This window comes from Octopus bimaculoides, chromosome 17 (genome assembly GCF_001194135.2).
Source record: "Octopus bimaculoides isolate UCB-OBI-ISO-001 chromosome 17, ASM119413v2, whole genome shotgun sequence".
In the NCBI taxonomy this organism is placed as follows: domain Eukaryota; kingdom Metazoa; phylum Mollusca; class Cephalopoda; order Octopoda; family Octopodidae; genus Octopus; species Octopus bimaculoides.
Window position 1 is genome coordinate 29552499 of NC_068997.1, and position 11250 is coordinate 29563748.

General features: G+C 35.8%; 1 protein-coding gene across 1 annotated transcript in view; it reads right to left on the reverse strand.

Annotated features, from left to right (window-relative positions):
- The window catches only part of LOC106878400 (protein spire homolog 1), an 81071-nt gene that overhangs the window by 37410 nt on the left and 32411 nt on the right, over window positions 1-11250 (reverse strand). Inside the window, exons 6-8 of the mRNA XM_014927596.2 lie at window positions 9773-9948; window positions 7301-7462; window positions 3626-3712 (exon numbers count right to left, since the gene is read on the reverse strand). Coding sequence (XP_014783082.2) covers window positions 3626-3712; window positions 7301-7462; window positions 9773-9948 — 425 coding nt within the window. The remainder of the gene's footprint in view (window positions 1-3625; window positions 3713-7300; window positions 7463-9772; window positions 9949-11250) is intronic.

Here is an 11250-nt window from a genome sequence, read left to right on the forward strand (position 1 = left end):
GAGAGAGAGAGAGAGAGAGAGAGAGAGAGAGAGAGAGAGAGAGAGAGCAACCACTCCCAATGTGCAAATGGTTTCAAATGAAGATACTTTTGTGCATGAATGTGCAATTGTTTGCCAATGTAACTCTTTCCTATTTACTAAAACATTGCAAAATGGCATCTAATTTCAAGGCTTTCCTCTTTGAACAATTAAGATAAAAAAAGTATTGGATAAGCACATTCAACTGCGGCACTCCTGCGAGATATCGAATATTGTTTGAGAGGAAAAGAAAAACAGAACCAGTAACAGATTACAATAAGCAGCTTAAGTTAAAATAATCATCATTTCTTAACAGATACAACACCTCAAACTTTAGGAGAGGAAATAGTGAAATAAATTGACTTCAGTGCTTGGTCGGTGCTTACTTCATCAGGCAACCCCACTTCAACAACAACAACAACAATAATAATAATATGGAAAATAAAAATATCTAATAACGAATGGAAAACTATTAAAAACAGCTATAAAACACAAAAAATACATAAGAGCAGAAAAAACTAAGATACAATACACAAGGATAAAATTAGAAAAAGAGTACTAGAGAGGAGACAGGCTAATATTGGTTTCAAATGTTGGCAGAAGGCTAGCAATTTCAAGGGAGCGGGTAAGTCAATCACATCAACCCAGTATTCAACTGGTACTTATTAACCATGAAAGGATGAAAAGCAAAGTCAACCTTAGTAGCATTTGAACTCAGAACAAAGTCGGAAAAAATGCTGCTAAGCATTTTCCCCTGCAGATAATGGCAGAAATGTCTTGGAAATTCTGAATAGTATAGTCCCAGTTACTCTAAGTGTAAATAAAGAGATGTTCATGGACGGAATGCCTTCGATCATGGATTCGCTTAATCAGGGCTAATCTGGGGTAAAACAACAACAACAACAACCCACACTACACAACACTCAGTCAGACAACACAAACTATACTCTTCCTTAATTGATACCTGACACTTAATTGATACCAATTGCTACCCAATGATATAACAAGTATTGTTAACCTATCCCTATTGAATTACTGACACTTGAACACACAACACCAATCCCAAAGCATATGGGACAAAAACAAAATTCACATTGTACAATGCTCTGCATAACTGACAGAACTCTAAATTAACAACAAATTATAAAGTAAAAATAATAATATTCAAACAATGGTAGATCTTCATAGATAATGCAGCACACATGTCACTGATATGGAAGTATGTTCGACGAAACAGGTGAAGCTTGCATAAAACTTGAAAACCTGTTAAATTATGATTGAAGGTGGTGTTAAAAGATTCTGTTGCTGTGAACGAAGGGTTCACAATAACAGTATTTCATGTCTTAACTCTTTCGTTACCAACCCGGTTGGAACCGGCTCTGGCTCTGAGTACAAATGTCTTGTTTTCAAAAGTTCTGAATTGAAATCTTCCACCAAACCTTAGTCACAATTTATATTCCTACACAAGCTGAATGATAACGAAGTTATTTTCCTAAATTCTTTGTTATATTTAAAAGTAATTGAAAGAAACACAGAGCATCTCAACAGAAATACAGTAACGAAAGGGCTAACCTAAATAAATTTTTCTGTCAAACTCACAGAAACTGAATAGAAGAAAATATAAAATTGATAAAATGTTTTGTCTTTAAATTCTTCTTTTTGGTGATGTGTGATATATTTGGAAAATGAAAAATACTTTTATTGAATAGAGAAAATATTTAAGTTTATAGATTCTGCTTTTGTTTTTACCCCCTCCCCAGCAATTAACAAGCATTTTATAATTCATCATCGTTTCTCCATGACAACAGTGACAATTTAATTATTTTTTTTATGAGGTGGAGATTGTTGACCGAAAGTCAGCTCTACTTCAACAGATTTATTGTTAAAGGTATTCTAACCATGACCATCCCTTTTGATCAAGACAACAGTGTATATTCTACAAGGAATTTATCTGCTGTTTCTAGCAGAGTGAGTAACCACAGAGGCGCCATTGTGCTTTTGTATTGTACATTAGAAAATTTAATGGCAATAAAATTCCTTATTTCACATTGCAATCTCTGAGATTTTGTGTCTTAGATATACATTACAAGCACAAACATAATGTTTACCTTATTCCTAAAACAGTTTGATGAGAATAGGACTAAACAAGATCAATCAACTACTGTATGAAAATCATGTTGAAGCTAATGGTTTTACAGTGATTATTTCCTAGATTTAATTAACATAAATTTGAGCACAGAGCAAGTGAAAAATCATGCTGCTCTCTGAAAATCAAGAAAGTGTTTACAAAAATAAATTTTAAACAACAATGACCATTTCAAGAATTGGTTGCAAATAACTTCAAAGCTGACAATTTCTATATGATTTTTGAGATATGATTAAATCTAAGACATTAAATGTTAATTCTATCAAGCTTTAATTAATTCTAATTAACCTAGGTTTCTCCAACTAAATTTACATACCTTTAAATGCTGGAAGTTTTATTCTCATAAGTTGTTGTAGTAGTAGTAGTAGCAGCAGCAGCAGCAGCATTACTACTACACATCCTACATTTGTAGGAAAGATACAAAATACTAAAATGCAAAAGTTCTTAGTTTCTAAGAATTATTTCTGAACATTTCCTTTTGAAGTAAAGAGGGAAACGAATTATAGAATCAGACAGCTTCCACTAATCTAAACTGGTTCAGTTTTAAAAATTATGGAAGGATAGAAAACTATTTCAAAGAAATACCATTTTAAAGAGTTAGCATGAATGGTGCAACATTTTGTTAGAAGAGTGAATCAAACAGAAAGAATAAAGATTTTAGAATAAAAACACACAATAGGTTAACTGGTGGTAATAATCGTGTTAATAATGGAAGTTTAATAAAGAGGAAAGATATTCTGACGGTTTGATTTTAAATTACTTGCAAAATTTAATCCAAAGATAAAATATTAGAAATTTCCATACATAAAGCAATACAAAATGGTCATGAAACAAAGTTAAAACTTTATTCTGAAATTTTGGGTGTTACATTTTTGTAAGAAATTGTTTGAATGAAAATAAACTTTGATCAGTGCAAAGTAATTAATTAGAGTGTGGAATGAAAAGTGCAGAGGGAAATAAAGAATTGTTGGATAAGAAGAAGCTCTGAATTGCAATCAAGGTTAAGCTATCAGTAACATGCTCTACAGAAGAATTATGGTAAATGGAAATGAAAGAATAGCATAGAAAAGAGCAGAGTCAGAAACCTCAAGAAAAGCCTCCAAAACTTTCACTTTTGAAGTAAGATTAGGGGAGATACGTTTCTTTTTAATGGACATTTCTTTTATTTTAGAATCAAAGTAAAATAGCAGCTGACATACAGGACGGAAATGAGGGGGGCGGGAAGGATTTGGAGGGACAGAAATATTGTTTCTGATGAATGAAAATAAGAATTTAAAGAATCAAAATTTTAAAAGGATTTTAAGTGGGAAATTGGGATACAAACCATTATTCCCAGAATTTGTGTTAGATCAAGGGTCAGTTAATATGTTAAAGAGAAGCAAAATAAATAATAATAATTTTTTTTTAGAAAATTAACAAGCAAGAGTGCTGTTAGAAGAAAGACAGCTAGCAATCACTTACAGGATGTAGAGGGGGTCTTGATCTTATAAAATCCAGTATCATGGTATGGGCATCATGCTTCACTTTGGGTGGAATGTCTCCATTTACCTAAGAATAAAATGACCAATTATTTATAGGGGCAGTTAGAAGTGCTTTTGTTTCCACGCTTGAGTGAAACAGCTGCCCAACAAAATCAGCCATAATGGATTCTAAAGAAAGAAACTGCTTTCTTCACAAAATCCATCAGATCCCATGAGTTTAGTCAATTTCCTGTTTCTTAATGATTTGGACCTTACTAAAACCATCATAACTAGAGAGGCCTTAAGTTCTGAAAATTAAGCTAGGCTTTAGAATGTAATGAAAAAAAATACAGTAAGGAAATGACTGAAAATGAAAATGTTTAAGATATTAATGAGAACAGCAAGCTTACCCCAGAAAACAATTGGAATCAACAACGGAAAGCTGTTTGGAAAAAGCACAAATGAATTCCAAAGTGTTATGTATGCATACACACAATAGTTGTACATAAATTGAATGTTTAAGACAGTCTATTGTTACTCTTTAAACTCTTTACACTTGTTTCAGCTTTAAAGCTACGGTCATGCTGGGGCACCAATCTTATTATGTTAATTTAAAATTTATATCTTTCTTTTATCTTTTGCTTTTTGCAATCATTGGACTGCAGCCATGCTGGGGTACCTCTTCGAATGTTTAGTTGAACCAACCAACCCCAGGGCTTATCTTTAAGTCTGGGCCTTATTCTATTGGTCTCTTTTTGTTGAAGCACTAAGTTATAGGGACATGGACAAATCAACACCAGCTGTCAACACCAGATTCTTATCCCAAGCCATCAAGAACAAGAGGAAAGACCATGCTATGAAGCTTTTGAACAAACTCAAGCATCCCCTCCAACTGAACATGCTTTGGTTTTCCTCAGATGAGAAAAATTTCTGCCAGGATCAGATGGTGATCACACAGAACAACTGCTGGCTTGCCATGTCTCCAAAACACATGCCAAGAGTGATAAAAATCAAACATCCAGTCAACAACATGGTGTTTGGAGTGATTACAAGTGATGGTGACGTTATGCCTCTATTCATCTTCCCACATGGCCTCAGACTCAACATGGAGACCTACATCAAGTGCCTAGAGGAGGTAGTGCTGCCCTGGGTCAAGAGGGTAGCTGTTCGAAGACCAACAGGATTCTGCACCATGTCACACAAGCAGGAGAACCCAGTCATGGGCTGTCAGACAATTTCTGCAACCACATCACCCCTAACATCTGGTCACCTAACTCCCCAGACTGCAACCCCCTTGATTATTATGTGTGGGGTGCAGTTGAGTGAGAGACCAACAAAACTCCTTGTAATACCAAAGATGAACAGAAGATAAGATTGCATTCACCACAGTAAACAAGGAGACCCTCTAGAAGAGTTGCAGGAGATTCCGAAGTCATCTGGAGGCCGTGGTTGAAGCCAATGGCGATTTTATTGAATAAATTTACTCCTTAGTATTTCAAAATATTTTTATGTAATTTTGGTAAATATATCTGTTCAAATGAGATGTCAGTGTTATTTTCGTTTTTGCATAATTTAGATCACAGTTTATTCACTGCACCATGTGTGTGTGTGTGTGTGTGTGTGTGTGTGTATACACACACTCCTTTGTTCCTATATATATATGTATGATGGGCTTCCATACAGTTTCCATCAATCAAATTCACTGACAAAGCATTGACTGGTCTGGGAACTAAAGAGAAGATATATTCCCAAGGTGCTGTGTAGTGGGAGTGAACCAAAAACCTCATGGTCGCAAAGCAAGCTTCTAAACCACACAGCCATGCCTAAATTTTTATCAAAGACAATTGCAAAGAGTATCTCAGTGTATTTGATCTGATCTTCTGAATTCAAATCCTGCTTTGATTAACTTTGCTGTCATCCATCCAGGATAGGTAAAAGTCCCAGTCCAGAGAAGTGGAAAAATGAAATTGGTATGGCAGCAGACAAGATGCCTTGTCAAAACTGTTTCAGGTGTCCACCTTATTGAAGTTTCATCTCTAGTTTGGTTATTGCAAAGTGCTGGCATCATGTAAACAAAAAACAAAGAAAAAAAAAGGAGTTTATGAAATCCTAAAGAATTCACAAAACTGAAGTATGTGACATGAATTCACAAGAACTCTATGCATCCCAATGGATGCCAAATGATAAATGGTAACTTTCTGCTGACACATTTCTGGTAACAATGCAAAAATGGTTAACATAAAATAAAATTTAGCTACAAATATGAACTACAAATAAACCAATTTATTAAAATGTGTGTAGAATATACAACACTTGGAATGTTGATATTGTTGAAGAGTTAGAAATGAGACATGCAAACCAACATTAAGTAAAATGCATATAAAGGAAAACCTCATGCAACTATTTGAGACAAAGCAATCAAAGATCACTGTGAAAATATGATTAGACCATTATTGAACAAATAAGGAATCAATAAAAGTTATCTCTTTGAAACTCAGAATAAAATATAGTTACACACACACACACGCGCACGCACAGTGGCAGACTGGGTCTAAAAATATTGGTTGCCAGGAGACTAAAGAGGACCACCCACAACTACAATGCTATTATTTAATTTTTTTTTTTTGCTAAAAATATTTTTTTCAACTTTTTCAAACACAGCCAGTCTGAAATAATGCATTCCTCCAGGAATGAATAAAAAATTCTCAAACTTGAGGGGAGGGCCCCTTAGATATTAACATGGGCCTCCATATATGGATTTTAATGGTGCAGGGGCCCACTTGCCATCAGGCAAGCTGGCAACCTGGCCAGTCTGACACTGTGCATGCGTGCGCACGCACGCACATACATACATGCATGCGCGCATGGGAAAAAAAACAACAACACTCAGATTTATGTTCAGATCTCAATGTTTAAAGCATTTCTTATATTATTCACAGAATGATATTTCCTTAAAAAAAAGTACGTAAACTGTAACACTTTACCCTGAAGGTATGATAACTCAGAAATCCGTTGACAAGCGAATAAATGATAAATTCCTTCCTTCCCAGAATAACTGGCGCCAACAACACACCAGTCTATTGTTTTGTTGTGAAATGTTCCAATTATTCAACACATTCACCACTTTAACACATCTGACCAGCTTAAAAATCTTTAAAATATGTACAAGTTAAACACATTTGTTACACCTGATTTTAGACTTTGCATGATATGCTTTTAAAGGCTTTCAAATGCAGGAAGTAGGTATGTTGTGAAGGAGTCTTAATTACATCTCCTCTGCGTTGCTAAAGTAACAGAAATATTTACACTTTGGATTTCCATTATCAGACATTTACAAGTGATATTGAAGGAATTATTTATGCTAGAACACCATTTTGTTACTAACTACAAAACGAGGTCAAGTGTCAGCTTTATAATAATGAACGAAATATCTGCCCCAAGTGAAATGCTTCCAGTGACTGAAAGAGAATAAATAATTAACATTTAGATGTTTACTAGCATTCTCCTCCCCCTTGCCTACACCTAAAATGGTAATCATACAACTAATAGTGCAATTTTCCAACAATGTCTGGTTGTAAGTTTCACCATTTTAAAACGAGATTCTTTTAAAAATGTTTCTAAAATTAATTAGATGAAGCTTCTGATGAATATGAATAAATCAAAAATCTTGACATACCATAATCTTATTAAGTCTGTATCTCTTAAAGACGATATCTTTCATGAGAATCTCATAAGGGGTCAGCTCATACTCCCCTTCAAAAGACTGGGGACAGTGGTCAACTTTCTTTAGCTTCACGCCATGTCGCAACTGTTTCATGATCTGTATCCAAAGTCGAGCCTAAAATTAAAATGAAAGGAAATTGAAGAAATATTTGCTATTTTTTACTTTTATTAAAATTTTATTTAAAAACAAAAGGAGAAAAACTATAAGATTACAAAATATTGCTGCATTGCTTGGAGAACATTCTGTTATGTGCTTGTTAGATATTACAAGTTTTATAAGGTGTACTTTATGAAGGTCAGGTGGGGAGGGGGGGGGGCATGTTGCTGGTGTATTCCCCATTTGTTGGTGTATTCCCAGGTCCTCCAGAGTGTGTTAGAGTGAGTGATAGTGTGTGTGCATATGTGCGTGCATATGTGCATGTCTGTGCGAGTGTGCATATGTATGGGTGTGCATGCATATCTGCATCCATGCAAAGAAATCTCAAAGAAAGGATTCCTCATTTGAAAGGAAACAAACTGGTAAAGGAACCTGGCCATAAAATGGTGCCTTGATAATAGAAACTTCTAACCCACACTAGCATGGAAAAATGGTTGTAAAACAAACAGCCGATATACATGTGTGAAAGAAAGAGATTGAGGCCAAGTAGTTAGAGTATTGGGTACATGACCAGTAGGTCACAAGTTCGATTCCTAGACCAAGCAACATGGAAGTCACTATATTTCAAATTGTTCCAATTTACTCAGTTGATAATGACTACCACTCCAGTACTGATGCTGCTCCCTCTCCTTCTGGCTGTCATGTCTTTGAAGTTCTGCTTGATCAAGGATAAGAGGGCCGAGAGGGTGGCTATGCCTGCTTCGGACTACAGAAGCACCACCGCAAACACTTACTGAAAGCATGATCCATGCTACCAAGTTATACTGGCAGTGTGTGTGTGTGTGTGTGTGTGTGTGTGTGTGTGTGTGTGTGTGTAATCCAGGGGCAGACTGAGTATTAAGGGCCCTTGGACATAACTGTTTACCGGGCCCCTTTGACCGGGTATGAGTTGGCATAGAGTGCAGGCCTCTCAGAGCTCCAGGCCCTCAGGCAGTGCCTGATTGACTGATGGCTCAGTCCGCCTCGGGTGTAATCTGTTGGTGCATAGCTGTGTGGTAAGAAGCTTGCTTCCCAACCACATGGTTCTGGGTTCAGTCCCACTATGTAGTACCTTGGACCAACCAATGCCTTGTGAATGGATTTGGTAGATTGAAACTGAAAGAACCCCAAAGTATATAAATGTGTGTGTGTCCCACCACCACTTGAGAACCAGTGTTGGTATGTTTACATCCCCATAACAGTTCAGCAAAAGAGAATAAGTAACTAGCTTTAAAAAAATTTTTTCAATAAGTACTGAGGGTCAATTTATTTGACTAAAATTTCTTCAAAGTGGAGCCCCAGCATGGCCTCAGTCTCATGACCGAAACAAGAAAAAGATTATAAGCAAAACTTAAAATGGAATACATTGGGCGTGTTTGTATTGGTGGATATTTGCTCTACTTTGACCCTTCAGCACATTGCTTTAATTCCTATAATTAATTTCCTGGTTACATGCATGACTGATTTCAGCCAGCTCCAACCCACTTATCAGAAACCAAACCCATGGAATCCTTTTTTGTAAAAATATTTCTATAGAATTTTCTTTCTGGCATTCCACCACACCTCCTTATCCAGAACCCTACCCACACCACATTTTCTTCTTCCTCTTTTCATCCCCTCACACATTCCAGCTTCATCTAAGAATAACTTTTTTTTTCTGTTTCCATTCACTCAAATACTTTATCTCCGATTCTCAGTTCAAATTTTCCTTCTTTCAAAAACTACTTCATAAACTGCACCTACCTTGCACTAATTATACTGATACCAACAAGAGACCCAAGCATATAACAGTTATCTAACACTACAGAACTCAATCTAATAAAGTCAATTAGTGCCAAATTTCCTTGTAAAATTATTGTATACTTAAATATATTTAGTGTTCTTTCAGTTAATATTTTCATTGTTTTAATGATTATAAATTAAACTCACACATATATATGTATATACAGATATCATCATCATCACCATTTAACGTCCGTTTTCCATGCTGGCATGGGTTGGACGGTTTGACTGGGGACTGACAAGCCAGGAGACTGCACCAGGCTCCAATCTGATCTGGCAATGTTTCTACAGCTGGATGCTCTTCCTAACGCCAACCACTCCAAGAGTGTAGTGAGTGCTTTTTAAGTGCTACCAGTACAGGAGCCAGTCAGGGTGGGGGGACTGGTATCAACCACATTCAGATGGTGCTTTTTACATGCCACCAGCATGAGAGCCAGTTAGTATTTTTTGAATGCTAAAGAGTTCAACAAAACTAAACCTAAGAGTTGAATGAAATATAGGTCTCACCCAATCTGATCTTTCAAGGGCCTCCAATTCAACTTGCTGTCTCTGCTTCTGTAGAATCTGAAATGAGAACATAAACAGAATGTGTGTGTGTGTGTGTATATATATATCATTTTTCACATTCCTTTCCATAATGGCAAGCAACATTGGACAAGAAGATAATGAATGTAAGCCATTAACTAAAATCAATTCAGTACAATTTTCAAATCAACAAACCAATAGAAATGCTAAAAATTTGGTTGCAACTCATTTAAAGAATATGATGCATATTCTTCAGAGAATGAAAAGCAAAACCATATTTCTCAATGGAACCTAACAGAGCTACCAGCAGTATGTTACTAACCTAATTTGCCAAACCAAAAACAGACTGGAATCAGTAAATCTAACAATTAATAATGACATTTTCCCTTATTATTGGTACACTTAGCCATCTTCAACATTGATTCCATTCTACACACACACTATAATGGAATAGCTTATGTCATTTACTTAGTATGTACCCCAACTTTCATAAAACTGGTAGACAGACAGGCAGGCAAGCAGGCAGACAGACATCTGCAAATCTACCCTTATAATACCAACTTTTCACTGTGAGATGAGAGTTACATCCAAATGAAAGCAGACCAAACCAAATTAAGTAAATTATGACGTTTAACAGTGTAACATGATGCCAGCAGTTTGACAATGCCTACAATTAAATTGGTCATGCATTTATTTACATTTGTTAAAATCTCTTGCATTTGTTCACAGTTTACAATTGTTAGATATGTACTTGTCATAATGCAATAGGCATGAACACAGCTGTGTGGATAAGAAGCTTGCTTCCCAACCATGTAGTCTTGGGTTCAGTCCCACTGCATGGCACCTTAGGAAAGTGTCTTCTACTCTAGCCCAAGGTTAAGAGATCAAATAAGCTTTGTGAGTGAATGTGGTAGACGGAAACTGAAAGAAGCCTATTGTATATACCATGTTTTCCACAATACAAGTTTTCAGACCAAAATATATATAAATACATGTGTGTGTGTGTGTATTCCCTTATCTTGACATTATGTAATGGTTGTAAACAAGTATCCCTGTTATACAAGTAATGCCATTCGTTTCCCAGTCTTCCATGGAAAGCATTTCTGGTCATGGAAAAATATTATTTTGCTGGGAAACAGGTAAAGGTTGGTGACAGGAAGTGCATCCAGTCAGAAAATTTGCATCAATGAATTCCATCTGACCCATGCAAGCATAGAAAAATGGACATTAAACAGCAATGAATGCAAAGCCTTGAAGCATGAAATACTTTCCATGTTAATGCAATTTTCATTCCTATATGCATATCTTTCATGGTCAGTTAAAGAAACTGTGCCAATAAGGTGAAATGCTTTCACGAGATCTGAAGAATTTTTTATAAAGCTTTGAAACTGAAATATAAACTATAAATCCGTGCTTCTCAACCATTTTGTGCCTATGGACTCCTTTGATTCCACTATAAG